The following is a 27,650-nucleotide window of genomic DNA, read 5'->3' as shown; positions in this document are numbered from 1 at the left end:
TTTGCAGCCAGCCCGGTGGCCTCTGGAGGCCTGGCTTTGTGCTGGGTGAGGTTGGAAGAGCCATGGGAGAAGAAAGGAAGAGGAGGCGTCTGAGGCTGGGATGCAGGAGAACTTTATTGAGAGACCAAAAAAAAGAGCGAAAAGGCAGGAGCGGCAAATGGAAAGGAGCCGCTCTGAGGTGCAAGTAGGGCGACCGTGAGCTGAGGTCCCTTGTGTGAGACAGATCTCGGCAGAGCTCCTAGATCTTCCCGCCCCACGGGGTGAGCAGCACACTGGAGGTCCCCGGTGGTCTTTGGCTTGTGAGAAGGTGCTTGCTTTGTGCCTTGAGAGGAGGAGCCGTTGTTACTGAGCCCATGTGTGAGCAACATGCTGGATGGAGGTGCATCCTCAATCCATGCCGTGGCTTCCAGGGTGTGGGCGGTTGGCGTCAGGGGCCCTTAGCAGGGGTTGCAGCCTCTTCTGCCGCCGAAGCAGCCCAGGCCTCCGAAGCCGAAGCCGCCCAGGCCTCCGAAGCCACCGGAGGAGATGGGCACTCCCTGGGAGCTGAGGACGTTGCCCACGGCAGCCGATGAGGAGGATCCGACGGCGGTGCTCTGGGGGAAGGAGCTGAGGATGGGTCCCGGCAGGGTGACCACCACGGCGGGAGGCTGGATGACGACGCGGGAGTCCTGGCACTGCTGGACACAGGGCTCGTTGCAGCTGTTAGCCAGCGGGGTGGGTCCGCAGGGGCGGCAGAGGTCGTAGCAGGCCATGTCTGTGGTGTGGAGGGGCCCTGGAAGAGAGGGTGTTGAGGAAGCGGAGGGGCGCGGGGATGCGAGGGGCGGTGTTGCAGGAGGGCGAGGGAGTGGGGAGGCCCGGTGTGGGTCCGGGGGGAGTGTGGCGGTCAGGGCTGCTGAGGCTGGGGGCAGAGCGTGGTGGAAGAGACGGTGCAGGTGGGGCAGGAGAAGGAGGGGAAGGGGGTTGAGGCTCACCTTGTTGACGGTGGAGGAGAAGGCGTTGGGAGAAGTGTGTGAGGGAGAGAGGTGCTGGGCTGGCTTTTATGCTGGTCGCTGAGCGCCCGAGGGGTGAGTCAGCCTTTGTGCATGATGTCCTTTTGCAGCAAGCAGCTCTTGCATGGCCCATCCATGCAAGTAATGAGGCGGGGTGTGTCTCCCTTGCCGCAATTCTCCAATTTCACGTCCTCCTCTTGAGGATGTGTCCATCTGACCCTGGCGGCAGCTTTTAAGTGTGGCTATTAGAATTCAAAGGCTTGGGGTTGATGGCACGTGTCAAGGCGGGCAGAGGATGCGACCGAAGGACAGGAGAGGTGGGGTGTCATCAGTGAGGTCATCCCGTGGCAGTCGTGTGGTGTGGTTTGCGGGTGGGTTGTGAAGAGCGGGCCCCGTTTCCTCAGAGCCCTGGCAGGCTGCTCTGGTCTTTGGAGGTGTGCCAGGCGTGAGACGCTGCCCCTTCCGTCGCGTTTGGTCCCTCTCTGCCTTGCTCCCAGCTCGCTAAGGCTGTCTTTAGGCCTGGCCTTTCCCCTTGGGTGTGCTCTGCGGGAGTCTGGGTGCCCCTCTTGCTGGTGGGGTTGTAGCTGGGAGAAGGGAGGCTGCCTGTGTGGGCTCGTGGCCCCCTGGTGCCGTCCCTGGGGCTGGGGCTGGCAGTGCAAGGGGCGAGAGGAGGGCTGTTTGCAGGAGCAGGCCGTTGTCGCGGCAGCCCTGGTTCAGAGCTCGCAAGCCCTGTGCCGTGGGGAGCCCTGCCAGGCTCCCCAAAGGCTTGTGTTGGCCCCTCCGTAGCGCTGCCCTTCGTAGGGGCCGGCAAGTTTGCAGCCTGGGCTCTGGCGTGACACAGATGTGGGGCACGTTGCAAAGGCAGGTGAGTTTCAGAGCAGCCCGTGAGTGTGGCGAGAGGCTGAGGGGCAGTGGGAGCGGCAGGCAGGGGCGGAGGTGAGCCAGGCCTTTGGGGTCTGTAGTTGGGGAGAGTGCCGAGGGGTGAGGCCATTTCTCTGCAGGGCGTGTGATGGGCAGAAGGAGGATTTCGACGTTGCTATGGGTAGTTAGAGGTGAGCACGCTGCATATGGCTGCAGAGCCAAGGGCTTGGTGGTGGTAGACGTATGGCGAAGGGTTGATGCCTGGCAATGCCTGCCCCAGTTGAGCGGAGGGGAGTGTTTTGCAGGCAGTTTGTCAGGTGAGCAGTGCTTGTTGCTGAGGAAGAGGAAGGGTGGTAGGAATGATTGCTGTGTGACTGGGTGGATACGTGTCCGTGGGGCCTGAGGGGTTGTAGCCACAAATGCGGAAGGAGCTGTGCGATAGCCTTGTGAGGCCCCTCTCAATTATCTCGGACAGGTCATAGCCCCTGGGCGCGGTTCCTGATACTTGGTACACAGCTCTTTGCCCTCCTATCTTGGAAGAAGATCAGGATGGAAGATGTGGGTAAGGAGATGCCAGTGAGCCTGGTGTTGTTCCTGTGGAAGGTGATGTAGGAAGTCTTCCCGGAAAGCGCTGCCAATGCCAGGACGGACAAGAAGGGGATGGGGAGTGGTCGGCGTGAATTTACAAAGGGGAAATGGTGCTTGACCGACCTGCGTGTTGTCTGCGTTGAAGAGATTAGCTTTGTGGTCGCAGAGAGAGCGCTGTGGCTGGCGTTTCTCTCAACTTTCTTGTAAGGCCTTTGACGCTTTCTCCCATTGCATGGTCACAGGCTGTGGGAGCGACACTGTTCAACACCATCAGCAAAGTCCTGGGCAGTGTGTCGGAGTGCCCCATCAGCGAGTTGGCAGATGATGCAAAACCTGGAAGAGAGGCTGAGGCACTGGAAGACTGCGTTGCTTTACCGAGAGAGCTGGAGAGGCTGGTGATGAGGGCAGAGAGGAATCTCCTGAAGTTGAACAGGAGGAGACAGAAAGTCCTGCATCTGGGGAGGAATCGCGCCGGGCCCCAGGACGTGCTGGGGGCCGCCAGCTTTACGGAGCCCGATCTTGTGGTGCTGGTGGAGAACGAGCTGCCTGCGAGGCAGCAATGCGCGCATGCGGCAAAAGAGGCCAAGAGTCTCCAGGGCGGCGCTGGGAGAGCGTTGCCACCAGGTCATGGGAGGTGACCTTGCTCTCTCTTCAGCGCTGGTGAGGCCCCGTGTGGAGTCCTGTGTCCAGCTGAGGGCTCTCCGGTGGAGGAAGGACATGGCCTTAGTGGGGCGAGTCGAGTGGAGGCAGGGCCACCAAGACGCTGAAGGGACTGGAGCATCTGTGGTCTGAGGAGAAGAGGAGAGAGCTGGGAGGCTTTTCAGCCAGGAGGGAAGACCACGCAGGGGACATGTCATCACTGTGTCTAAATCGCGTGTGGCGGGGCAACGTGGACAGGGGAGTCAGACTCTTCTCATCGGTGCCCACGGCCGGGTCGAGGGTGAATGGAGAAAGCTGACAAGACGTGCCATTTCCTTGGCAGAGAAGGCAGCCCTTTCTCAGTGTGAGGGTGGTGAAGCAGTGGAACCGGTTGCCCAGAGAGGTGTTGGAGTCTCCGTCCGTGGAGATACTGAAAACCTGACCGGACGTGGTCGTGGACAGCCTGCTGGCGCTGAGCCTCCTTGAGCAGTTTGTGTTGAACTAGATGATGTGCAGAGGTTCCTTGCTAAATGATTCTGTTGGCTGTGCTTCTGCTTGGTGTGTTGCTCAGAGAGTCGTGGTGGGGAAGAGGGTTGGTGTAGTGTGTGCTGCCACAGGGAGCTTGTGTCAGAGGCGTGGGTAGAAGGGCATTAGCGTGTCCCAGCCTTTGTTTGGGTAACTGAAAGGGTTGTGTCACGGGCTGGAAGGCCCGCCGTGGCGGGGTGTGGGGATGTTGCTGCTGGGGACACGGTTCCTAAGAGAGGTCTTGTAGGCCCTTTGCAGCCAGCCCGGTGGCCTCTGGAGGCCTGGCTTTGTGCTGGGTGAGGTTGGAAGAGCCATGGGAGAAGAAAGGAAGAGGAGGCGTCTGAGGCTGGGATGCAGGAGAACTTTATTGAGAGACCAAAAAAAAGAGCGAAAAGGCAGGAGCGGCAAATGGAAAGGAGCCGCTCTGAGGTGCAAGTAGGGCGACCGTGAGCTGAGGTCCCTTGTGTGAGACAGATCTCGGCAGAGCTCCTAGATCTTCCCGCCCCACGGGGTGAGCAGCACACTGGAGGTCCCCGGTGGTCTTTGGCTTGTGAGAAGGTGCTTGCTTTGTGCCTTGAGAGGAGGAGCCGTTGTTACTGAGCCCATGTGTGAGCAACATGCTGGATGGAGGTGCATCCTCAATCCATGCCGTGGCTTCCAGGGTGTGGGCGGTTGGCGTCAGGGGCCCTTAGCAGGGGTTGCAGCCTCTTCTGCCGCCGAAGCAGCCCAGGCCTCCGAAGCCGAAGCCGCCCAGGCCTCCGAAGCCACCGGAGGAGATGGGCACTCCCTGGGAGCTGAGGACGTTGCCCACGGCAGCCGATGAGGAGGATCCGACGGCGGTGCTCTGGGGGAAGGAGCTGAGGATGGGTCCCGGCAGGGTGACCACCACGGCGGGAGGCTGGATGACGACGCGGGAGTCCTGGCACTGCTGGACACAGGGCTCGTTGCAGCTGTTAGCCAGCGGGGTGGGTCCGCAGGGGCGGCAGAGGTCGTAGCAGGCCATGTCTGTGGTGTGGAGGGGCCCTGGAAGAGAGGGTGTTGAGGAAGCGGAGGGGCGCGGGGATGCGAGGGGCGGTGTTGCAGGAGGGCGAGGGAGTGGGGAGGCCCGGTGTGGGTCCGGGGGGAGTGTGGCGGTCAGGGCTGCTGAGGCTGGGGGCAGAGCGTGGTGGAAGAGACGGTGCAGGTGGGGCAGGAGAAGGAGGGGAAGGGGGTTGAGGCTCACCTTGTTGACGGTGGAGGAGAAGGCGTTGGGAGAAGTGTGTGAGGGAGAGAGGTGCTGGGCTGGCTTTTATGCTGGTCGCTGAGCGCCCGAGGGGTGAGTCAGCCTTTGTGCATGATGTCATTTTGCAGCAAGCAGCTCTTGCATGGCCCATCCATGCAAGTAATGAGGCGGGGTGTGTCTCCCTTGCCGCAATTCTCCAATTTCACGTCCTCCTCTTGAGGATGTGTCCATCTGACCCTGGCGGCAGCTTTTAAGTGTGGCTATTAGAATTCAAAGGCTTGGGGTTGATGGCACGTGTCAAGGCGGGCAGAGGATGCGACCGAAGGACAGGAGAGGTGGGGTGTCATCAGTGAGGTCATCCCGTGGCAGTCGTGTGGTGTGGTTTGCGGGTGGGTTGTGAAGAGCGGGCCCCGTTTCCTCAGAGCCCTGGCAGGCTGCTCTGGTCTTTGGAGGTGTGCCAGGCGTGAGACGCTGCCCCTTCCGTCGCGTTTGGTCCCTCTCTGCCTTGCTCCCAGCTCGCTAAGGCTGTCTTTAGGCCTGGCCTTTCCCCTTGGGTGTGCTCTGCGGGAGTCTGGGTGCCCCTCTTGCTGGTGGGGTTGTAGCTGGGAGAAGGGAGGCTGCCTGTGTGGGCTCGTGGCCCCCTGGTGCCGTCCCTGGGGCTGGGGCTGGCAGTGCAAGGGGCGAGAGGAGGGCTGTTTGCAGGAGCAGGCCGTTGTCGCGGCAGCCCTGGTTCAGAGCTCGCAAGCCCTGTGCCGTGGGGAGCCCTGCCAGGCTCCCCAAAGGCTTGTGTTGGCCCCTCCGTAGCGCTGCCCTTCGTAGGGGCCGGCAAGTTTGCAGCCTGGGCTCTGGCGTGACACAGATGTGGGGCACGTTGCAAAGGCAGGTGAGTTTCAGAGCAGCCCGTGAGTGTGGCGAGAGGCTGAGGGGCAGTGGGAGCGGCAGGCAGGGGCGGAGGTGAGCCAGGCCTTTGGGGTCTGTAGTTGGGGAGAGTGCCGAGGGGTGAGGCCATTTCTCTGCAGGGCGTGTGATGGGCAGAAGGAGGATTTCGACGTTGCTATGGGTAGTTAGAGGTGAGCACGCTGCATATGGCTGCAGAGCCAAGGGCTTGGTGGTGGTAGACGTATGGCGAAGGGTTGATGCCTGGCAATGCCTGCCCCAGTTGAGCGGAGGGGAGTGTTTTGCAGGCAGTTTGTCAGGTGAGCAGTGCTTGTTGCTGAGGAAGAGGAAGGGTGGTAGGAATGATTGCTGTGTGACTGGGTGGATACGTGTCCGTGGGGCCTGAGGGGTTGTAGCCACAAATGCGGAAGGAGCTGTGCGATAGCCTTGTGAGGCCCCTCTCAATTATCTCGGACAGGTCATAGCCCCTGGGCGCGGTTCCTGATACTTGGTACACAGCTCTTTGCCCTCCTATCTTGGAAGAAGATCAGGATGGAAGATGTGGGTAAGGAGATGCCAGTGAGCCTGGTGTTGTTCCTGTGGAAGGTGATGTAGGAAGTCTTCCCGGAAAGCGCTGCCAATGCCAGGACGGACAAGAAGGGGATGGGGAGTGGTCGGCGTGAATTTACAAAGGGGAAATGGTGCTTGACCGACCTGCGTGTTGTCTGCGTTGAAGAGATTAGCTTCGTGGTCGCAGAGAGAGCGCTGTGGCTGGCGTTTCTCTCAACTTTCTTGTAAGGCCTTTGACGCTTTCTCCCATTGCATGGTCACAGGCTGTGGGAGCGACACTGTTCAACACCATCAGCAAAGTCCTGGGCAGTGTGTCGGAGTGCCCCATCAGCGAGTTGGCAGATGATGCAAAACCTGGAAGAGAGGCTGAGGCACTGGAAGACTGCGTTGCTTTACCGAGAGAGCTGGAGAGGCTGGTGATGAGGGCAGAGAGGAATCTCCTGAAGTTGAACAGGAGGAGACAGAAAGTCCTGCATCTGGGGAGGAATCGCGCCGGGCCCCAGGACGTGCTGGGGGCCGCCAGCTTTACGGAGCCCGATCTTGTGGTGCTGGTGGAGAACGAGCTGCCTGCGAGGCAGCAATGCGCGCATGCGGCAAAAGAGGCCAAGAGTCTCCAGGGCGGCGCTGGGAGAGCGTTGCCACCAGGTCATGGGAGGTGACCTTGCTCTCTCTTCAGCGCTGGTGAGGCCCCGTGTGGAGTCCTGTGTCCAGCTGAGGGCTCTCCGGTGGAGGAAGGACATGGCCTTAGTGGGGCGAGTCGAGTGGAGGCAGGGCCACCAAGACGCTGAAGGGACTGGAGCATCTGTGGTCTGAGGAGAAGAGGAGAGAGCTGGGAGGCTTTTCAGCCAGGAGGGAAGACCACGCAGGGGACATGTCATCACTGTGTCTAAATCGCGTGTGGCGGGGCAACGTGGACAGGGGAGTCAGACTCTTCTCATCGGTGCCCACGGCCGGGTCGAGGGTGAATGGAGAAAGCTGACAAGACGTGCCATTTCCTTGGCAGAGAAGGCAGCCCTTTCTCAGTGTGAGGGTGGTGAAGCAGTGGAACCGGTTGCCCAGAGAGGTGTTGGAGTCTCCGTCCGTGGAGATACTGAAAACCTGACCGGACGTGGTCGTGGACAGCCTGCTGGCGCTGAGCCTCCTTGAGCAGTTTGTGTTGAACTAGATGATGTGCAGAGGTTCCTTGCTAAATGATTCTGTTGGCTGTGCTTCTGCTTGGTGTGTTGCTCAGAGAGTCGTGGTGGGGAAGAGGGTTGGTGTAGTGTGTGCTGCCACAGGGAGCTTGTGTCAGAGGCGTGGGTAGAAGGGCATTAGCGTGTCCCAGCCTTTGTTTGGGTAACTGAAAGGGTTGTGTCACGGGCTGGAAGGCCCGCCGTGGCGGGGTGTGGGGATGTTGCTGCTGGGGACACGGTTCCTAAGAGAGGTCTTGTAGGCCCTTTGCAGCCAGCCCGGTGGCCTCTGGAGGCCTGGCTTTGTGCTGGGTGAGGTTGGAAGAGCCATGGGAGAAGAAAGGAAGAGGAGGCGTCTGAGGCTGGGATGCAGGAGAACTTTATTGAGAGACCAAAAAAAAGAGCGAAAAGGCAGGAGCGGCAAATGGAAAGGAGCCGCTCTGAGGTGCAAGTAGGGCGACCGTGAGCTGAGGTCCCTTGTGTGAGACAGATCTCGGCAGAGCTCCTAGATCTTCCCGCCCCACGGGGTGAGCAGCACACTGGAGGTCCCCGGTGGTCTTTGGCTTGTGAGAAGGTGCTTGCTTTGTGCCTTGAGAGGAGGAGCCGTTGTTACTGAGCCCATGTGTGAGCAACATGCTGGATGGAGGTGCATCCTCAATCCATGCCGTGGCTTCCAGGGTGTGGGCGGTTGGCGTCAGGGGCCCTTAGCAGGGGTTGCAGCCTCTTCTGCCGCCGAAGCAGCCCAGGCCTCCGAAGCCGAAGCCGCCCAGGCCTCCGAAGCCACCGGAGGAGATGGGCACTCCCTGGGAGCTGAGGACGTTGCCCACGGCAGCCGATGAGGAGGATCCGACGGCGGTGCTCTGGGGGAAGGAGCTGAGGATGGGTCCCGGCAGGGTGACCACCACGGCGGGAGGCTGGATGACGACGCGGGAGTCCTGGCACTGCTGGACACAGGGCTCGTTGCAGCTGTTAGGCCAGCGGGGTGGGTCCGCAGGGGCGGCAGAGGTCGTAGCAGGCCATGTCTGTGGTGTGGAGGGCCCTGGAAGAGAGGGTGTTGAGGAAGCGGAGGGGCGCGGGGATGCGAGGGGCGGTGTTGCAGGAGGGCGAGGGAGTGGGGAGGCCCGGTGTGGGTCCGGGGGGAGTGTGGCGGTCAGGGCTGCTGAGGCTGGGGGCAGAGCGTGGTGGAAGAGACGGTGCAGGTGGGGCAGGAGAAGGAGGGGAAGGGGGTTGAGGCTCACCTTGTTGACGGTGGAGGAGAAGGCGTTGGGAGAAGTGTGTGAGGGAGAGAGGTGCTGGGCTGGCTTTTATGCTGGTCGCTGAGCGCCCGAGGGGTGAGTCAGCCTTTGTGCATGATGTCCTTTTGCAGCAAGCAGCTCTTGCATGGCCCATCCATGCAAGTAATGAGGCGGGGTGTGTCTCCCTTGCCGCAATTCTCCAATTTCACGTCCTCCTCTTGAGGATGTGTCCATCTGACCCTGGCGGCAGCTTTTAAGTGTGGCTATTAGAATTCAAAGGCTTGGGGTTGATGGCACGTGTCAAGGCGGGCAGAGGATGCGACCGAAGGACAGGAGAGGTGGGGTGTCATCAGTGAGGTCATCCCGTGGCAGTCGTGTGGTGTGGTTTGCGGGTGGGTTGTGAAGAGCGGGCCCCGTTTCCTCAGAGCCCTGGCAGGCTGCTCTGGTCTTTGGAGGTGTGCCAGGCGTGAGACGCTGCCCCTTCCATCGCGTTTGGTCCCTCTCTGCCTTGCTCCCAGCTCGCTAAGGCTGTCTTTAGGCCTGGCCTTTCCCCTTGGGTGTGCTCTGCGGGAGTCTGGGTGCCCCTCTTGCTGGTGGGGTTGTAGCTGGGAGAAGGGAGGCTGCCTGTGTGGGCTCGTGGCCCCCTGGTGCCGTCCCTGGGGCTGGGGCTGGCAGTGCAAGGGGCGAGAGGAGGGCTGTTTGCAGGAGCAGGCCGTTGTCGCGGCAGCCCTGGTTCAGAGCTCGCAAGCCCTGTGCCGTGGGGAGCCCTGCCAGGCTCCCCAAAGGCTTGTGTTGGCCCCTCCGTAGCGCTGCCCTTCGTAGGGGCCGGCAAGTTTGCAGCCTGGGCTCTGGCGTGACACAGATGTGGGGCACGTTGCAAAGGCAGGTGAGTTTCAGAGCAGCCCGTGAGTGTGGCGAGAGGCTGAGGGGCAGTGGGAGCGGCAGGCAGGGGCGGAGGTGAGCCAGGCCTTTGGGGTCTGTAGTTGGGGAGAGTGCCGAGGGGTGAGGCCATTTCTCTGCAGGGCGTGTGATGGGCAGAAGGAGGATTTCGACGTTGCTATGGGTAGTTAGAGGTGAGCACGCTGCATATGGCTGCAGAGCCAAGGGCTTGGTGGTGGTAGACGTATGGCGAAGGGTTGATGCCTGGCAATGCCTGCCCCAGTTGAGCGGAGGGGAGTGTTTTGCAGGCAGTTTGTCAGGTGAGCAGTGCTTGTTGCTGAGGAAGAGGAAGGGTGGTAGGAATGATTGCTGTGTGACTGGGTGGATACGTGTCCGTGGGGCCTGAGGGGTTGTAGCCACAAATGCGGAAGGAGCTGTGCGATAGCCTTGTGAGGCCCCTCTCAATTATCTCGGACAGGTCATAGCCCCTGGGCGCGGTTCCTGATACTTGGTACACAGCTCTTTGCCCTCCTATCTTGGAAGAAGATCAGGATGGAAGATGTGGGTAAGGAGATGCCAGTGAGCCTGGTGTTGTTCCTGTGGAAGGTGATGTAGGAAGTCTTCCCGGAAAGCGCTGCCAATGCCAGGACGGACAAGAAGGGGATGGGGAGTGGTCGGCGTGAATTTACAAAGGGGAAATGGTGCTTGACCGACCTGCGTGTTGTCTGCGTTGAAGAGATTAGCTTTGTGGTCGCAGAGAGAGCGCTGTGGCTGGCGTTTCTCTCAACTTTCTTGTAAGGCCTTTGACGCTTTCTCCCATTGCATGGTCACAGGCTGTGGGAGCGACACTGTTCAACACCATCAGCAAAGTCCTGGGCAGTGTGTCGGAGTGCCCCATCAGCGAGTTGGCAGATGATGCAAAACCTGGAAGAGAGGCTGAGGCACTGGAAGACTGCGTTGCTTTACCGAGAGAGCTGGAGAGGCTGGTGATGAGGGCAGAGAGGAATCTCCTGAAGTTGAACAGGAGGAGACAGAAAGTCCTGCATCTGGGGAGGAATCGCGCCGGGCCCCAGGACGTGCTGGGGGCCGCCAGCTTTACGGAGCCCGATCTTGTGGTGCTGGTGGAGAACGAGCTGCCTGCGAGGCAGCAATGCGCGCATGCGGCAAAAGAGGCCAAGAGTCTCCAGGGCGGCGCTGGGAGAGCGTTGCCACCAGGTCATGGGAGGTGACCTTGCTCTCTCTTCAGCGCTGGTGAGGCCCCGTGTGGAGTCCTGTGTCCAGCTGAGGGCTCTCCGGTGGAGGAAGGACATGGCCTTAGTGGGGCGAGTCGAGTGGAGGCAGGGCCACCAAGACGCTGAAGGGACTGGAGCATCTGTGGTCTGAGGAGAAGAGGAGAGAGCTGGGAGGCTTTTCAGCCAGGAGGGAAGACCACGCAGGGGACATGTCATCACTGTGTCTAAATCGCGTGTGGCGGGGCAACGTGGACAGGGGAGTCAGACTCTTCTCATCGGTGCCCACGGCCGGGTCGAGGGTGAATGGAGAAAGCTGACAAGACGTGCCATTTCCTTGGCAGAGAAGGCAGCCCTTTCTCAGTGTGAGGGTGGTGAAGCAGTGGAACCGGTTGCCCAGAGAGGTGTTGGAGTCTCCGTCCGTGGAGATACTGAAAACCTGACCGGACGTGGTCGTGGACAGCCTGCTGGCGCTGAGCCTCCTTGAGCAGTTTGTGTTGAACTAGATGATGTGCAGAGGTTCCTTGCTAAATGATTCTGTTGGCTGTGCTTCTGCTTGGTGTGTTGCTCAGAGAGTCGTGGTGGGGAAGAGGGTTGGTGTAGTGTGTGCTGCCACAGGGAGCTTGTGTCAGAGGCGTGGGTAGAAGGGCATTAGCGTGTCCCAGCCTTTGTTTGGGTAACTGAAAGGGTTGTGTCACGGGCTGGAAGGCCCGCCGTGGCGGGGTGTGGGGATGTTGCTGCTGGGGACACGGTTCCTAAGAGAGGTCTTGTAGGCCCTTTGCAGCCAGCCCGGTGGCCTCTGGAGGCCTGGCTTTGTGCTGGGTGAGGTTGGAAGAGCCATGGGAGAAGAAAGGAAGAGGAGGCGTCTGAGGCTGGGATGCAGGAGAACTTTATTGAGAGACCAAAAAAAAGAGCGAAAAGGCAGGAGCGGCAAATGGAAAGGAGCCGCTCTGAGGTGCAAGTAGGGCGACCGTGAGCTGAGGTCCCTTGTGTGAGACAGATCTCGGCAGAGCTCCTAGATCTTCCCGCCCCACGGGGTGAGCAGCACACTGGAGGTCCCCGGTGGTCTTTGGCTTGTGAGAAGGTGCTTGCTTTGTGCCTTGAGAGGAGGAGCCGTTGTTACTGAGCCCATGTGTGAGCAACATGCTGGATGGAGGTGCATCCTCAATCCATGCCGTGGCTTCCAGGGTGTGGGCGGTTGGCGTCAGGGGCCCTTAGCAGGGGTTGCAGCCTCTTCTGCCGCCGAAGCAGCCCAGGCCTCCGAAGCCGAAGCCGCCCAGGCCTCCGAAGCCACCGGAGGAGATGGGCACTCCCTGGGAGCTGAGGACGTTGCCCACGGCAGCCGATGAGGAGGATCCGACGGCGGTGCTCTGGGGGAAGGAGCTGAGGATGGGTCCCGGCAGGGTGACCACCACGGCGGGAGGCTGGATGACGACGCGGGAGTCCTGGCACTGCTGGACACAGGGCTCGTTGCAGCTGTTAGCCAGCGGGGTGGGTCCGCAGGGGCGGCAGAGGTCGTAGCAGGCCATGTCTGTGGTGTGGAGGGGCCCTGGAAGAGAGGGTGTTGAGGAAGCGGAGGGGCGCGGGGATGCGAGGGGCGGCGTTGCAGGAGGGCGAGGGAGTGGGGAGGCCCGGTGTGGGTCCGGGGGGAGTGTGGCGGTCAGGGCTGCTGAGGCTGGGGGCAGAGCGTGGTGGAAGAGACGGTGCAGGTGGGGCAGGAGAAGGAGGGGAAGGGGGTTGAGGCTCACCTTGTTGACGGTGGAGGAGAAGGCGTTGGGAGAAGTGTGTGAGGGAGAGAGGTGCTGGGCTGCTTTTATGCTGGTCGCTGAGCGCCCGAGGGGTGAGTCAGCCTTTGTGCATGATGTCATTTTGCAGCAAGCAGCTTTTGCATGGCCCATCCATGCAAGTAATGAGGCCAGGAATGCTACGGAGAGGGCAACAGAAGAGTTTGGAAAGCCTGGCAGGGCTCCCCACGGCACAGGGCTTGCGAGCTCTGAACCAGGGCTGCCGCGACAACGGCCTGCTCCTGCAAACAGCCCTCCTCTCGCCCCTTGCACTGCCAGCCCCAGCCCCAGGGACGGCACCAGGGGGCCACGAGCCCACACAGGCAGCCTCCCTTCTCCCAGCTACAACCCCACCAGCAAGAGGGGCACCCAGACTCCCGCAGAGCACACCCAAGGGGAAAGGCCAGGCCTAAAGACAGCCTTAGCGAGCTGGGAGCAAGGCAGAGAGGGACCAAACGCGATGGAAGGGGCAGCGTCTCACGCCTGGCACACCTCCAAAGACCAGAGCAGCCTGCCAGGGCTCTGAGGAAACGGGGCCCGCTCTTCACAACCCACCCGCAAACCACACCACACGACTGCCACGGGATGACCTCACTGATGACACCCCACCTCTCCTGTCCTTCGGTCGCATCCTCTGCCCGCCTTGACACGTGCCATCAACCCCAAGCCTTTGAATTCTAATAGCCACACTTAAAAGCTGCCGCCAGGGTCAGATGGACACATCCTCAAGAGGAGGACGTGAAATTGGAGAATTGCGGCAAGGGAGACACACCCCGCCTCATTACTTGCATGGATGGGCCATGCAAGAGCTGCTTGCTGCAAAATGACATCATGCACAAAGGCTGACTCACCCCTCGGGCGCTCAGCGACCAGCATAAAAGCCAGCCCAGCACCTCTCTCCCTCACACACTTCTCCCAACGCCTTCTCCTCCACCGTCAACAAGGTGAGCCTCAACCCCCTTCCCCTCCTTCTCCTGCCCCACCTGCACCGTCTCTTCCACCACGCTCTGCCCCCAGCCTCAGCAGCCCTGACCGCCACACTCCCCCCGGACCCACACCGGGCCTCCCCACTCCCTCGCCCTCCTGCAACACCGCCCCTCGCATCCCCGCGCCCCTCCGCTTCCTCAACACCCTCTCTTCCAGGGCCCCTCCACACCACAGACATGGCCTGCTACGACCTCTGCCGCCCCTGCGGACCCACCCCGCTGGCTAACAGCTGCAACGAGCCCTGTGTCCAGCAGTGCCAGGACTCCCGCGTCGTCATCCAGCCTCCCGCCGTGGTGGTCACCCTGCCGGGACCCATCCTCAGCTCCTTCCCCCAGAGCACCGCCGTCGGATCCTCCTCATCGGCTGCCGTGGGCAACGTCCTCAGCTCCCAGGGAGTGCCCATCTCCTCCGGTGGCTTCGGAGGCCTGGGCGGCTTCGGCTTCGGAGGCCTGGGCTGCTTCGGCGGCAGAAGAGGCTGCAACCCCTGCTAAGGGCCCCTGACGCCAACCGCCCACACCCTGGAAGCCACGGCATGGATTGAGGATGCACCTCCATCCAGCATGTTGCTCACACATGGGCTCAGTAACAACGGCTCCTCCTCTCAAGGCACAAAGCAAGCACCTTCTCACAAGCCAAAGACCACCGGGGACCTCCAGTGTGCTGCTCACCCCGTGGGGCGGGAAGATCTAGGAGCTCTGCCGAGATCTGTCTCACACAAGGGACCTCAGCTCACGGTCGCCCTACTTGCACCTCAGAGCGGCTCCTTTCCATTTGCCGCTCCTGCCTTTTCGCTCTTTTTTTTGGTCTCTCAATAAAGTTCTCCTGCATCCCAGCCTCAGACGCCTCCTCTTCCTTTCTTCTCCCATGGCTCTTCCAACCTCACCCAGCACAAAGCCAGGCCTCCAGAGGCCACCGGGCTGGCTGCAAAGGGCCTACAAGACCTCTCTTAGGAACCGTGTCCCCAGCAGCAACATCCCCACACCCCGCCACGGCGGGCCTTCCAGCCCGTGACACAACCCTTTCAGTTACCCAAACAAAGGCTGGGACACGCTAATGCCCTTCTACCCACGCCTCTGACACAAGCTCCCTGTGGCAGCACACACTACACCAACCCTCTTCCCCACCACGACTCTCTGAGCAACACACCAAGCAGAAGCACAGCCAACAGAATCATTTAGCAAGGAACCTCTGCACATCATCTAGTTCAACACAAACTGCTCAAGGAGGCTCAGCGCCAGCAGGCTGTCCACGACCACGTCCGGTCAGGTTTTCAGTATCTCCACGGACGGAGACTCCAACACCTCTCTGGGCAACCGGTTCCACTGCTTCACCACCCTCACACTGAGAAAGGGCTGCCTTCTCTGCCAAGGAAATGGCACGTCTTGTCAGCTTTCTCCATTCACCCTCGACCCGGCCGTGGGCACCGATGAGAAGAGTCTGACTCCCCTGTCCACGTTGCCCCGCCACACGCGATTTAGACACAGTGATGACATGTCCCCTGCGTGGTCTTCCCTCCTGGCTGAAAAGCCTCCCAGCTCTCTCCTCTTCTCCTCAGACCACAGATGCTCCAGTCCCTTCAGCGTCTTGGTGGCCCTGCCTCCACTCGACTCGCCCCACTAAGGCCATGTCCTTCCTCCACCGGAGAGCCCTCAGCTGGACACAGGACTCCACACGGGGCCTCACCAGCGCTGAAGAGAGAGCAAGGTCACCTCCCATGACCTGGTGGCAACGCTCTCCCAGCGCCGCCCTGGAGACTCTTGGCCTCTTTTGCCGCATGCGCGCATTGCTGCCTCGCAGGCAGCTCGTTCTCCACCAGCACCACAAGATCGGGCTCCGTAAAGCTGGCGGCCCCCAGCACGTCCTGGGGCCCGGCGCGATTCCTCCCCAGATGCAGGACTTTCTGTCTCCTCCTGTTCAACTTCAGGAGATTCCTCTCTGCCCTCATCACCAGCCTCTCCAGCTCTCTCGGTAAAGCAACGCAGTCTTCCAGTGCCTCAGCCTCTCTTCCAGGTTTTGCATCATCTGCCAACTCGCTGATGGGGCACTCCGACACACTGCCCAGGACTTTGCTGATGGTGTTGAACAGTGTCGCTCCCACAGCCTGTGACCATGCAATGGGAGAAAGCGTCAAAGGCCTTACAAGAAAGTTGAGAGAAACGCCAGCCACAGCGCTCTCTCTGCGACCACGAAGCTAATCTCTTCAACGCAGACAACACGCAGGTCGGTCAAGCACCATTTCCCCTTTGTAAATTCACGCCGACCACTCCCCATCCCCTTCTTGTCCGTCCTGGCATTGGCAGCGCTTTCCGGGAAGACTTCCTACATCACCTTCCACAGGAACAACACCAGGCTCACTGGCATCTCCTTACCCACATCTTCCATCCTGATCTTCTTCCAAGATAGGAGGGCAAAGAGCTGTGTACCAAGTATCAGGAACCGCGCCCAGGGGCTATGACCTGTCCGAGATAATTGAGAGGGGCCTCACAAGGCTATCGCACAGCTCCTTCCGCATTTGTGGCTACAACCCCTCAGGCCCCACGGACACGTATCCACCCAGTCACACAGCAATCATTCCTACCACCCTTCCTCTTCCTCAGCAACAAGCACTGCTCACCTGACAAACTGCCTGCAAAACACTCCCCTCCGCTCAACTGGGGCAGGCATTGCCAGGCATCAACCCTTCGCCATACGTCTACCACCACCAAGCCCTTGGCTCTGCAGCCATATGCAGCGTGCTCACCTCTAACTACCCATAGCAACGTCGAAATCCTCCTTCTGCCCATCACACGCCCTGCAGAGAAATGGCCTCACCCCTCGGCACTCTCCCCAACTACAGACCCCAAAGGCCTGGCTCACCTCCGCCCCTGCCTGCCGCTCCCACTGCCCCTCAGCCTCTCGCCACACTCACGGGCTGCTCTGAAACTCACCTGCCTTTGCAACGTGCCCCACATCTGTGTCACGCCAGAGCCCAGGCTGCAAACTTGCCGGCCCCTACGAAGGGCAGCGCTACGGAGGGGCCAACACAAGCCTTTGGGGAGCCTGGCAGGGCTCCCCACGGCACAGGGCTTGCGAGCTCTGAACCAGGGCTGCCGCGACAACGGCCTGCTCCTGCAAACAGCCCTCCTCTCGCCCCTTGCACTGCCAGCCCCAGCCCCAGGGACGGCACCAGGGGGCCACGAGCCCACACAGGCAGCCTCCCTTCTCCCAGCTACAACCCCACCAGCAAGAGGGGCACCCAGACTCCCGCAGAGCACACCCAAGGGGAAAGGCCAGGCCTAAAGACAGCCTTAGCGAGCTGGGAGCAAGGCAGAGAGGGACCAAACGCGATGGAAGGGGCAGCGTCTCACGCCTGGCACACCTCCAAAGACCAGAGCAGCCTGCCAGGGCTCTGAGGAAACGGGGCCCGCTCTTCACAACCCACCCAAAAACCACACCACACGACTGCCACGGGATGACCTCACTGATGACACCCCACCTCTCCTGTCCTTTGGCCGCCTCTGCCCAATGCCCTGACACACACCTTCCACGCAAATCCTCCCAAATACCTACTTTCACTTAAAAGCTGCCGCCGCCACCGGGGTCAGACGGACACATCCTCAAGAGGAGGACATGAAAAGGGAGCGTTGCGGGAAGGAAAACACTCCTTACCTCATTACTCGTGAAGCTGTGGCATGCAAAGGCAGCATGCTTGCTGCAAAAGGCTGTCATGCGCAAAGGCTGCCCCACCCCCTCGGGCGCTCAGCGACCAGCATAAAAGCAGCCCAGCACCTCTCTCCCTCACACACTTCTCCCAACGCCTTCTCCTCCACCGTCAACAAGGTGAGCCTCAACCCCCTTCCCCTCCTTCTCCTGCCCCACCTGCACCGTCTCTTCCACCACGCTCTGCCCCCAGCCTCAGCAGCCCTGACCGCCACACTCCCCCCGGACCCACACCGGGCCTCCCCACTCCCTCGCCCTCCTGCAACACCGCCCCTCGCATCCCCGCGCCCCTCCGCTTCCTCAACACCCTCTCTTCCAGGGCCCCTCCACACCACAGACATGGCCTGCTACGACCTCTGCCGCCCCTGCGGACCCACCCCGCTGGCTAACAGCTGCAACGAGCCCTGTGTCAGGCAGTGCGAGGACTCCCGCGTCGTCATCCAGCCTTCTACCGTGGTGGTCACCCTGCCGGGACCCATCCTCAGCTCCTTCCCCCAGAACACCGCCGTCGGATCCTCCTCATCGGCTGCCGTGGGCAACGTCCTCAGCTCCCAGGGAGTGCCCGTCTCCTCCGGCGGCTTCGGCTTCGGAGGCCTGGGCTGCTTCGGCGGCGCAAGAGGCTGCTACCCATGCTAAGGGCCCTCGCCACCACCCCTGACACCAGCCACCCACACCCTCGAAGCCACGGCATGGATTGAGGACGCACCTCCGGGATGTTGCTGCCACGTGCCGCCGCCATCCACGGCTCTTCCTCGCCAGGCACAAAGCAAGCAGGGAAGCGGGCCAGCCCGGGCTGCCTGGAAACGTGGCTCACATACCTCCTCCTCTTCTCCCACTTCCCTCTTTGCATCGCCCCTTCGGCGGTGCGGCTCCGCTGCAACCAACTTCTCGCAAGCCAAAGACAACTGGCGAACTCCAGCGTGCTGCTCCCACTGCGCGGCAGGAAGATCTTGGTGCTCTGACTGACCTGTCTCACACAAGGGACCTCGGCTCACGGTCGCCCTACTCGGCCCTGAGACCGGCTCCCTGCCATTTGCCGCTCCTGACTTTTCGCTCTTTTTTTTGGTCTCTCAATAAAGTTCTCCTGCATCCCAGCCTCAGACGCCTCCTCTTCCTTTCTGCTCCCATGGCTCTTCCAACCTCACCCAGCACAAAGCCAGGCCTCCAGAGGCCACCGGGCTGGCTGCAAAGGGCCTACAAGACCTCTCTTAGGAACCGTGTCCCCAGCAACATCCACACAGACTGCCACAGCGGTCTGACACAAGCCCTTCACTTCCCCAGACAAAGGCTTGGACACGCTAACGCACTTCCACCCACGCCTCTGGCGCAAGCTCCCTATGGCAGCACGCACTACACCAACCCTCTTCCCCAGCACGACCCTCTGGGCAACACACCAAGCAGAAGCACTCCAAACAGAACCGTTTAGTGTGCAAGGAACCTCTGCACATCACCTAGTTCAAACCAACCTGCTCAAGCGGGGTCAGCTCCGGCAGGCTGTCCACGACCACGTCCAGTCAGGTTGTCAGTATCTCCACGGATGGAGACTCCAACACCTCTCTGCGCAACCGCTTCCACTGTTTCACCACCCTCACGCTGAAAAAGGGCTGCCTTCTCTGCCAAGGAAATGGCACGTCTTGTCAAGCTTTCTCTGTTCGCCCTGGCCGTGGGCACCGATGAGAAGAGTCTGACTCCCCTGTCCTCACTGCCTCCCCCATCCAGGATTTCGACACAGTGATGACGTGTCCCCTGCGTGGTCTTCCCTCCTGGCTGAAAAGCCTCCCACCTCTCTCCACTTCTCCTCAGAGCAAAGGTGCTCCAGTCCCTTCAGCGTCTTGGTGGCTCTGTCGCCACTCGACTCGCCCCACGAAGGCCACGTCCTTCCTCCACCGGAGAGCCCTCATCAGCTGCACACAGGACTCCACATGGGGCCTCACCAGCACCGAAGAGAGAGCATGATCCCCTCCCACGACCTGTTGGCAACGCTCTGCCCAACGCCGCCCTGGAGACTCTTGGCCGCTTTTGACACAAGCCTGCAAAGCTGCCTCGTAGTCAGCATGTTCTCCGCCAGCACGACAAGGTCATGCTCAGCAAAGCTGGCAGCCCCCGGCATGTCCTGGGACCCAGCGCTGTTCCTCCCCAGATGCAGGACTTTGCATCTCCTCCCGTTCAACTTCACGAGATTCCTCTCTGCCCCAATCTCCAGCCTCTCCAGCTCTCTTGGTAAAGCGACACAGCCTTCCACTGCCTCGGCCTCTCTTCCAGATTTTGCATCATCTGCCATGTCACCGATGGGTCACGCCGTCCCACTGCCCAGGACATTGCTGAGGGTGTTGAACCTTGTTGACCCCACATCCTATGACCATGCAAGGAGAGAAAGTGTCAAAGGCTTTACAAGAAAGCTGAAATAAACACCAGCCGCAGCTCTCTCCTCATCCACAGAGCTCGTTCTTTCAACGTAGGAGACACGCAGGTCAGTCAAGCACCATTTCCCCTTCGTAAATCCACGCCGACCACTCCCCATCACCTTCTTGTCCTTCCTGGGCTTGACAGTGCTTTCCAGGAGGATCTTCTCCATCACCTCCCCTGGGAACAACGTCAGGCTCACCAGCCTCTGCTTGCACAGATCTCCCATCCTCATCTTCTTCAAGGTATGAGGGCTATGAGCTCCCTTCCGGACATCAGGAACCGTGCCCAGCTGCTATGACCTGTCCAAGAGAATGGAGAGGGGCCTCCCAAGGACATCGGCCAGCTCCCTCGGCATTCCTGGGTGCAACCCGTCACGCCCCGTGGACTTACGTACACCCAGTCACACAGCACTCCTTCCTACCTCCCTTCCTCTTCCTCAGCAACAAGCACTGCTCGACGGACAAACAGCCTGCAAAACACTCCCCTCCGCTCAACTGGGGCAGGCCTTGCCACTCATCAACCCTTCGGCACGCACCCACCGCCACCAGGGCCTCGGCTCTGCAGCCGCGTGCTGCATGCTCGCCTCCAACTCACCTTGGCGATCTCCAAAGTCTCTTTCTGCCCCTCACACGCCCTGCAGAGAAACGGCCTCACCCTTCGGCGCTCACCCCAACTACAGACCCCAAAGGCCCTGGCTCACCACCTCCCCTGCCTGCCGCTCCCACTCCCCCTCGGCCTCTCGCCACGCTCACGGGCTCTCCAGAAACTCACCTGCCCCTCCGGGGGGCCCCACAGACAATCACACGCTCACTCCGCTTGGAAAAGACCCTTAACAGTATCGAGTCAACCACTGACGCAGCATTTGCCAAGTCCACCACTAAACCAGATCCCCACGAGCCACGTCTACATGGCTTTTCAATACCTCCCGGGATGGTGACCCCACCACTTCCCTGGGCAGACGGTTCCAGTGCTCGGCAACTCTTTGGGGGAAGAAGATGTTCCTAATATCCAATCTAAACCATCCCTGGCACAACCTCAGGCCCTTTCCTCTCATCCTAGCGCCTGTTACTAGGCAAAAGAGACTGACACCCACCTCGCTACAACCTCCTTTCGGGTAGTTGCAGAGAGCGATAAGGTCTCCCCGAGGCCTCCTTTTCTCCACACTAAACACCCCCAGCTCCCTCAGCCGCTCCTCGGAAGTCTTCTTCTCTACATCCTTCACCAGCTTCGCTGCACTTCTTTGGGCACATCACGCCACAGCCCAAGCACTGTGTCACGCCAGAGCCCAGGCTGCAAACTTGCCGGCCCCTACGAAGGGCAGCGCTACGGAGGGGCCAACACAAGCCTTTGGGGAGCCTGGCAGGGCTCCCCACGGCACAGGGCTTGCGAGCTCTGAACCAGGGCTGCCGCGACAACGGCCTGCTCCTGCAAACAGCCCTCCTCTCGCCCCTTGCACTGCCAGCCCCAGCCCCAGGGACGGCACCAGGGGGCCACGAGCCCACACAGGCAGCCTCCCTTCTCCCAGCTACAACCCCACCAGCAAGAGGGGCACCCAGACTCCCGCAGAGCACACCCAAGGGGAAAGGCCAGGCCTAAAGACAGCCTTAGCGAGCTGGGAGCAAGGCAGAGAGGGACCAAACGCGATGGAAGGGGCAGCGTCTCACGCCTGGCACACCTCCAAAGACCAGAGCAGCCTGCCAGGGCTCTGAGGAAACGGGGCCCGCTCTTCACAACCCACCCAAAAACCACACCACACGACTGCCACGGGATGACCTCACTGATGACACCCCACCTCTCCTGTCCTTTGGCCGCCTCTGCCCAATGCCCTGACACACACCTTCCACGCAAATCCTCCCAAATACCTACTTTCACTTAAAAGCTGCCGCCGCCACCGGGGTCAGACGGACACATCCTCAAGAGGAGGACATGAAAAGGGAGCGTTGCGGGAAGGAAAACACTCCTTACCTCATTACTCGTGAAGCTGTGGCATGCAAAGGCAGCATGCTTGCTGCAAAAGGCTGTCATGCGCAAAGGCTGCCCCACCCCCTCGGGCGCTCAGCGACCAGCATAAAAGCAGCCCAGCACCTCTCTCCCTCACACACTTCTCTCAACGCCTTCTCCTCCACCGTCAACAAGGTGAGCCTCAACCCCCTTCCCCTCCTTCTCCTGCCCCACCTGCACCGTCTCTTCCACCACGCTCTGCCCCCAGCCTCAGCAGCCCTGACCGCCACACTCCCCCCGGACCCACACCGGGCCTCCCCACTCCCTCGCCCTCCTGCAACACCGCCCCTCGCATCCCCGCGCCCCTCCGCTCCCTCAACACCCTCTCTTCCAGGGCCCCTCCACACCACAGACATGGCCTGCTACGACCTCTGCCGCCCCTGCGGACCCACCCCGCTGGCTAACAGCTGCAACGAGCCCTGTGTCAGGCAGTGCGAGGACTCCCGCGTCGTCATCCAGCCTTCTACCGTGGTGGTCACCCTGCCGGGACCCATCCTCAGCTCCTTCCCCCAGAACACCGCCGTCGGATCCTCCTCATCGGCTGCCGTGGGCAACGTCCTCAGCTCCCAGGGAGTGCCCGTCTCCTCCGGCGGCTTCGGCTTCGGAGGCCTGGGCTGCTTCGGCGGCGCAAGAGGCTGCTACCCATGCTAAGGGCCCTCGCCACCACCCCTGACACCAGCCACCCACACCCTCGAAGCCACGGCATGGATTGAGGACGCACCTCCGGGATGTTGCTGCCACGTGCCGCCGCCATCCACGGCTCTTCCTCGCCAGGCACAAAGCAAGCAGGGAAGCGGGTCAGCCCGGGCTGCCTGGAAACGTGGCTCACATACCTCCTCCTCTTCTCCCACTTCCCTCTTTGCATCGCCCCTTCGGCGGTGCGGCTCCGCTGCAACCAACTTCTCGCAAGCCAAAGACAACTGGCGAACTCCAGCGTGCTGCTCCCACTGCGCGGCAGGAAGATCTTGGTGCTCTGACTGACCTGTCTCACACAAGGGACCTCGGCTCACGGTCGCCCTACTCGGCCCTGAGACCGGCTCCCTGCCATTTGCCGCTCCTGACTTTTCGCTCTTTTTTTTGGTCTCTCAATAAAGTTCTCCTGCATCCCAGCCTCAGACGCCTCCTCTTCCTTTCTGCTCCCATGGCTCTTCCAACCTCACCCAGCACAAAGCCAGGCCTCCAGAGGCCACCGGGCTGGCTGCAAAGGGCCTACAAGACCTCTCTTAGGAACCGTGTCCCCAGCAACATCCACACAGACTGCCACAGCGGTCTGACACAAGCCCTTCACTTCCCCAGACAAAGGCTTGGACACGCTAACGCACTTCCACCCACGCCTCTGGCGCAAGCTCCCTATGGCAGCACGCACTACACCAACCCTCTTCCCCAGCACGACCCTCTGGGCAACACACCAAGCAGAAGCACTCCAAACAGAACCGTTTAGTGTGCAAGGAACCTCTGCACATCACCTAGTTCAAACCAACCTGCTCAAGCGGGGTCAGCTCCGGCAGGCTGTCCACGACCACGTCCAGTCAGGTTGTCAGTATCTCCACGGATGGAGACTCCAACACCTCTCTGCGCAACCGGTTCCACTGTTTCACCACCCTCACGCTGAAAAAGGGCTGCCTTCTCTGCCAAGGAAATGGCACGTCTTGTCAAGCTTTCTCTGTTCGCCCTGGCCGTGGGCACCGATGAGAAGAGTCTGACTCCCCTGTCCTCACTGCCTCCCCCATCCAGGATTTAGACACAGTGATGACGTGTCCCCTGCGTGGTCTTCCCTCCTGGCTGAAAAGCCTCCCACCTCTCTCCACTTCTCCTCAGAGCAAAGGTGCTCCAGTCCCTTCAGCGTCTTGGTGGCTCTGTCGCCACTCGACTCGCCCCACGAAGGCCACGTCCTTCCTCCACCGGAGAGCCCTCATCAGCTGCACACAGGACTCCACATGGGGCCTCACCAGCACCGAAGAGAGAGCATGATCCCCTCCCACGACCTGTTGGCAACGCTCTGCCCAACGCCGCCCTGGAGACTCTTGGCCGCTTTTGACACAAGCCTGCAAAGCTGCCTCGTAGTCAGCATGTTCTCCGCCAGCACGACAAGGTCATGCTCAGCAAAGCTGGCAGCCCCCGGCATGTCCTGGGACCCAGCGCTGTTCCTCCCCAGATGCAGGACTTTGCATCTCCTCCCGTTCAACTTCACGAGATTCCTCTCTGCCCCAATCTCCAGCCTCTCCAGCTCTCTTGGTAAAGCGACACAGCCTTCCACTGCCTCGGCCTCTCTTCCAGATTTTGCATCATCTGCCATGTCACCGATGGGTCACGCCGTCCCACTGCCCAGGACATTGCTGAGGGTGTTGAACCTTGTTGACCCCACATCCTATGACCATGCAAGGAGAGAAAGTGTCAAAGGCTTTACAAGAAAGCTGAAATAAACACCAGCCGCAGCTCTCTCCTCATCCACAGAGCTCGTTCTTTCAACGTAGGAGACACGCAGGTCAGTCAAGCACCATTTCCCCTTCGTAAATCCACGCCGACCACTCCCCATCACCTTCTTGTCCTTCCTGGGCTTGACAGTGCTTTCCAGGAGGATCTTCTCCATCACCTCCCCTGGGAACAACGTCAGGCTCACCAGCCTCTGCTTGCACAGATCTCCCATCCTCATCTTCTTCAAGGTAGGAGGGCTATGAGCTCCCTGCCGGACATCAGGAACCGTGCCCAGCTGCTATGACCTGTCCAAGAGAATGGAGAGGGGCCTCCCAAGGACATCGGCCAGCTCCCTCGGCATTCCTGGGTGCAACCCGTCACGCCCCGTGGACTTACGTACACCCAGTCACACAGCACTCCTTCCTACCTCCCTTCCTCTTCCTCAGCAACAAGCACTGCTCGACGGACAAACAGCCTGCAAAACACTCCCCTCCGCTCAACTGGGGCAGGCCTTGCCACTCATCAACCCTTCGGCACGCACCCACCGCCACCAGGGCCTCGGCTCTGCAGCCGCGTGCTGCATGCTCGCCTCCAACTCACCTTGGCGATCTCCAAAGTCTCTTTCTGCCCCTCACACGCCCTGCAGAGAAACGGCCTCACCCTTCGGCGCTCACCCCAACTACAGACCCCAAAGGCCCTGGCTCACCACCTCCCCTGCCTGCCGCTCCCACTCCCCCTCGGCCTCTCGCCACGCTCACGGGCTCTCCAGAAACTCACCTGCCCCTCCGGGGGGCCCCACAGACAATCACACGCTCACTCCGCTTGGAAAAGACCCTTAACGGTATCGAGTCAACCACTGACGCAGCATTTGCCAAGTCCACCACTAAACCAGATCCCCACGAGCCACGTCTACATGGCTTTTCAATACCTCCCGGGACGGTGACCCCACCACTTCCCTGGGCAGACGGTTCCAGTGCTCGGCAACTCTTTGGGGGAAGAAGATGTTCCTAATATCCAATCTAAACCATCCCTGGCACAACCTCAGGCCCTTTCCTCTCATCCTAGCGCCTGTTACTAGGCAAAAGAGACTGACACCCACCTCGCTACAACCTCCTTTCGGGTAGTTGCAGAGAGCGATAAGGTCTCCCCGAGGCCTCCTTTTCTCCACACTAAACACCCCCAGCTCCCTCAGCCGCTCCTCGGAAGTCTTCTTCTCTACATCCTTCACCAGCTTCGCTGCACTTCTTTGGGCACATCACGCCACAGCCCAAGCACTGTGTCACGCCAGAGCCCAGGCTGCAAACTTGCCGGCCCCTACGAAGGGCAGCGCTACGGAGGGGCCAACACAAGCCTTTGGGGAGCCTGGCAGGGCTCCCCACGGCACAGGGCTTGCGAGCTCTGAACCAGGGCTGCCGCGACAACGGCCTGCTCCTGCAAACAGCCCTCCTCTCGCCCCTTGCACTGCCAGCCCCAGCCCCAGGGACGGCACCAGGGGGCCACGAGCCCACACAGGCAGCCTCCCTTCTCCCAGCTACAACCCCACCAGCAAGAGGGGCACCCAGACTCCCGCAGAGCACACCCAAGGGGAAAGGCCAGGCCTAAAGACAGCCTTAGCGAGCTGGGAGCAAGGCAGAGAGGGACCAAACGCGATGGAAGGGGCAGCGTCTCACGCCTGGCACACCTCCAAAGACCAGAGCAGCCTGCCAGGGCTCTGAGGAAACGGGGCCCGCTCTTCACAACCCACCCAAAAACCACACCACACGACTGCCACGGGATGACCTCACTGATGACACCCCACCTCTCCTGTCCTTTGGCCGCCTCTGCCCAATGCCCTGACACACACCTTCCACGCAAATCCTCCCAAATACCTACTTTCACTTAAAAGCTGCCGCCGCCACCGGGGTCAGACGGACACATCCTCAAGAGGAGGACATGAAAAGGGAGCGTTGCGGGAAGGAAAACACTCCTTACCTCATTACTCGTGAAGCTGTGGCATGCAAAGGCAGCATGCTTGCTGCAAAAGGCTGTCATGCGCAAAGGCTGCCCCACCCCCTCGGGCGCTCAGCGACCAGCATAAAAGCAGCCCAGCACCTCTCTCCCTCACACACTTCTCTCAACGCCTTCTCCTCCACCGTCAACAAGGTGAGCCTCAACCCCCTTCCCCTCCTTCTCCTGCCCCACCTGCACCGTCTCTTCCACCACGCTCTGCCCCCAGCCTCAGCAGCCCTGACCGCCACACTCCCCCCGGACCCACACCGGGCCTCCCCACTCCCTCGCCCTCCTGCAACACCGCCCCTCGCATCCCCGCGCCCCTCCGCTTCCTCAACACCCTCTCTTCCAGGGCCCCTCCACACCACAGACATGGCCTGCTACGACCTCTGCCGCCCCTGCGGACCCACCCCGCTGGCTAACAGCTGCAACGAGCCCTGTGTCAGGCAGTGCGAGGACTCCCGCGTCGTCATCCAGCCTTCTACCGTGGTGGTCACCCTGCCGGGACCCATCCTCAGCTCCTTCCCCCAGAACACCGCCGTCGGATCCTCCTCATCGGCTGCCGTGGGCAACGTCCTCAGCTCCCAGGGAGTGCCCGTCTCCTCCGGCGGCTTCGGCTTCGGAGGCCTGGGCTGCTTCGGCGGCGCAAGAGGCTGCTACCCATGCTAAGGGCCCTCGCCACCACCCCTGACACCAGCCACCCACACCCTCGAAGCCACGGCATGGATTGAGGACGCACCTCCGGGATGTTGCTGCCACGTGCCGCCGCCATCCACGGCTCTTCCTCGCCAGGCACAAAGCAAGCAGGGAAGCGGGCCAGCCCGGGCTGCCTGGAAACGTGGCTCACATACCTCCTCCTCTTCTCCCACTTCCCTCTTTGCATCGCCCCTTCGGCGGTGCGGCTCCGCTGCAACCAACTTCTCGCAAGCCAAAGACAACTGGCGAACTCCAGCGTGCTGCTCCCACTGCGCGGCAGGAAGATCTTGGTGCTCTGACTGACCTGTCTCACACAAGGGACCTCGGCTCACGGTCGCCCTACTCGGCCCTGAGACCGGCTCCCTGCCATTTGCCGCTCCTGACTTTTCGCTCTTTTTTTTGGTCTCTCAATAAAGTTCTCCTGCATCCCAGCCTCAGACGCCTCCTCTTCCTTTCTGCTCCCATGGCTCTTCCAACCTCACCCAGCACAAAGCCAGGCCTCCAGAGGCCACCGGGCTGGCTGCAAAGGGCCTACAAGACCTCTCTTAGGAACCGTGTCCCCAGCAACATCCACACAGACTGCCACAGCGGTCTGACACAAGCCCTTCACTTCCCCAGACAAAGGCTTGGACACGCTAACGCACTTCCACCCACGCCTCTGGCGCAAGCTCCCTATGGCAGCACGCACTACACCAACCCTCTTCCCCAGCACGACCCTCTGGGCAACACACCAAGCAGAAGCACTCCAAACAGAACCGTTTAGTGTGCAAGGAACCTCTGCACATCACCTAGTTCAAACCAACCTGCTCAAGCGGGGTCAGCTCCGGCAGGCTGTCCACGACCACGTCCAGTCAGGTTGTCAGTATCTCCACGGATGGAGACTCCAACACC

General features: G+C 61.0%; 7 protein-coding genes and 1 pseudogene across 7 annotated transcripts; 4 read left to right on the top strand and 4 right to left on the bottom strand.

Annotated features, from left to right (window-relative positions):
* Nucleotides 1–12: 12 nt before the first annotated feature.
* LOC142029580 (feather keratin 1-like) lies at nucleotides 13–1,001 on the bottom strand. Its single transcript, XM_075024439.1, has 2 exons — nucleotides 972–1,001; nucleotides 13–772 (listed from the first exon to the last, which is right to left on the bottom strand). The coding sequence occupies exon 2, from the start codon at nucleotides 750–752 to the stop codon at nucleotides 438–440; it is 315 nt and encodes a 104-aa protein (XP_074880540.1). The 5' UTR covers nucleotides 753–772; nucleotides 972–1,001; the 3' UTR covers nucleotides 13–437.
* Nucleotides 1,002–3,865: 2,864 nt separating this feature from the next.
* LOC142029579 (feather keratin 1-like) lies at nucleotides 3,866–4,854 on the bottom strand. The gene is made up of 2 exons (XM_075024437.1): nucleotides 4,825–4,854; nucleotides 3,866–4,625 (listed from the first exon to the last, which is right to left on the bottom strand). Exon 2 carries the CDS (start codon nucleotides 4,603–4,605, stop codon nucleotides 4,291–4,293), a length of 315 nt encoding a protein of 104 aa, XP_074880538.1. The 5' UTR covers nucleotides 4,606–4,625; nucleotides 4,825–4,854; the 3' UTR covers nucleotides 3,866–4,290.
* Nucleotides 4,855–7,718: 2,864 nt separating this feature from the next.
* Nucleotides 7,719–8,459, bottom strand: LOC142029578 (feather keratin 1-like; annotated as a pseudogene).
* A 3,112-nt stretch (nucleotides 8,460–11,571) lies between these two features.
* LOC142029577 (feather keratin 1-like) lies at nucleotides 11,572–12,560 on the bottom strand. The gene is made up of 2 exons (XM_075024436.1): nucleotides 12,531–12,560; nucleotides 11,572–12,331 (listed from the first exon to the last, which is right to left on the bottom strand). Exon 2 carries the CDS (start codon nucleotides 12,309–12,311, stop codon nucleotides 11,997–11,999), a length of 315 nt encoding a protein of 104 aa, XP_074880537.1. The 5' UTR covers nucleotides 12,312–12,331; nucleotides 12,531–12,560; the 3' UTR covers nucleotides 11,572–11,996.
* Nucleotides 12,561–13,489: 929 nt separating this feature from the next.
* On the top strand, nucleotides 13,490–14,469 carry LOC142029576 (feather keratin 1-like). The gene is made up of 2 exons (XM_075024435.1): nucleotides 13,490–13,510; nucleotides 13,710–14,469. Exon 2 carries the CDS (start codon nucleotides 13,730–13,732, stop codon nucleotides 14,042–14,044), a length of 315 nt encoding a protein of 104 aa, XP_074880536.1. The 5' UTR covers nucleotides 13,490–13,510; nucleotides 13,710–13,729; the 3' UTR covers nucleotides 14,045–14,469.
* Nucleotides 14,470–17,224: 2,755 nt separating this feature from the next.
* Nucleotides 17,225–18,345, top strand: LOC142029575 (feather keratin 1-like). Its single transcript, XM_075024434.1, has 2 exons — nucleotides 17,225–17,372; nucleotides 17,572–18,345. The coding sequence occupies exons 1-2, from the start codon at nucleotides 17,225–17,227 to the stop codon at nucleotides 17,886–17,888; spliced, it is 465 nt and encodes a 154-aa protein (XP_074880535.1). The 3' UTR covers nucleotides 17,889–18,345.
* Nucleotides 18,346–21,646: 3,301 nt separating this feature from the next.
* LOC142029574 (feather keratin 1-like) lies at nucleotides 21,647–22,381 on the top strand. Its single transcript, XM_075024433.1, has 2 exons — nucleotides 21,647–21,794; nucleotides 21,994–22,381. The coding sequence occupies exons 1-2, from the start codon at nucleotides 21,647–21,649 to the stop codon at nucleotides 22,308–22,310; spliced, it is 465 nt and encodes a 154-aa protein (XP_074880534.1). The 3' UTR covers nucleotides 22,311–22,381.
* Nucleotides 22,382–26,068: 3,687 nt separating this feature from the next.
* On the top strand, nucleotides 26,069–27,189 carry LOC142029573 (feather keratin 1-like). Its single transcript, XM_075024432.1, has 2 exons — nucleotides 26,069–26,216; nucleotides 26,416–27,189. Exons 1-2 carry the CDS (start codon nucleotides 26,069–26,071, stop codon nucleotides 26,730–26,732), a joined length of 465 nt encoding a protein of 154 aa, XP_074880533.1. The 3' UTR covers nucleotides 26,733–27,189.
* Nucleotides 27,190–27,650: the final 461 nt, after the last annotated feature.

Source organism: Buteo buteo, chromosome 3 (assembly GCF_964188355.1).
Source record: "Buteo buteo chromosome 3, bButBut1.hap1.1, whole genome shotgun sequence".
Lineage (NCBI taxonomy): Eukaryota > Metazoa > Chordata > Aves > Accipitriformes > Accipitridae > Buteo > Buteo buteo.
Note: the sequence above shows the minus strand (reverse complement) of the source record. Positions and strands in the feature narration are given on the sequence as shown.

Coding starts and splice junctions, on each gene's coding strand:
- LOC142029580 (XM_075024439.1), bottom strand. CDS start 752: ATGGCCTGCTACGACCTCTGCCGCCCCTGCGGACCCACCCCGCTGGCT.
- LOC142029579 (XM_075024437.1), bottom strand. CDS start 4,605: ATGGCCTGCTACGACCTCTGCCGCCCCTGCGGACCCACCCCGCTGGCT.
- LOC142029577 (XM_075024436.1), bottom strand. CDS start 12,311: ATGGCCTGCTACGACCTCTGCCGCCCCTGCGGACCCACCCCGCTGGCT.
- LOC142029576 (XM_075024435.1), top strand. CDS start 13,730: ATGGCCTGCTACGACCTCTGCCGCCCCTGCGGACCCACCCCGCTGGCT.
- LOC142029575 (XM_075024434.1), top strand. CDS start 17,225: ATGCAAAGGCAGCATGCTTGCTGCAAAAGGCTGTCATGCGCAAAGGCT. Junction 17,373..17,571: donor TCTCCTCCACCGTCAACAAG/GTGAGCCTCAAC, acceptor CCTCTCTTCCAG/GGCCCCTCCACACCACAGAC.
- LOC142029574 (XM_075024433.1), top strand. CDS start 21,647: ATGCAAAGGCAGCATGCTTGCTGCAAAAGGCTGTCATGCGCAAAGGCT. Junction 21,795..21,993: donor TCTCCTCCACCGTCAACAAG/GTGAGCCTCAAC, acceptor CCTCTCTTCCAG/GGCCCCTCCACACCACAGAC.
- LOC142029573 (XM_075024432.1), top strand. CDS start 26,069: ATGCAAAGGCAGCATGCTTGCTGCAAAAGGCTGTCATGCGCAAAGGCT. Junction 26,217..26,415: donor TCTCCTCCACCGTCAACAAG/GTGAGCCTCAAC, acceptor CCTCTCTTCCAG/GGCCCCTCCACACCACAGAC.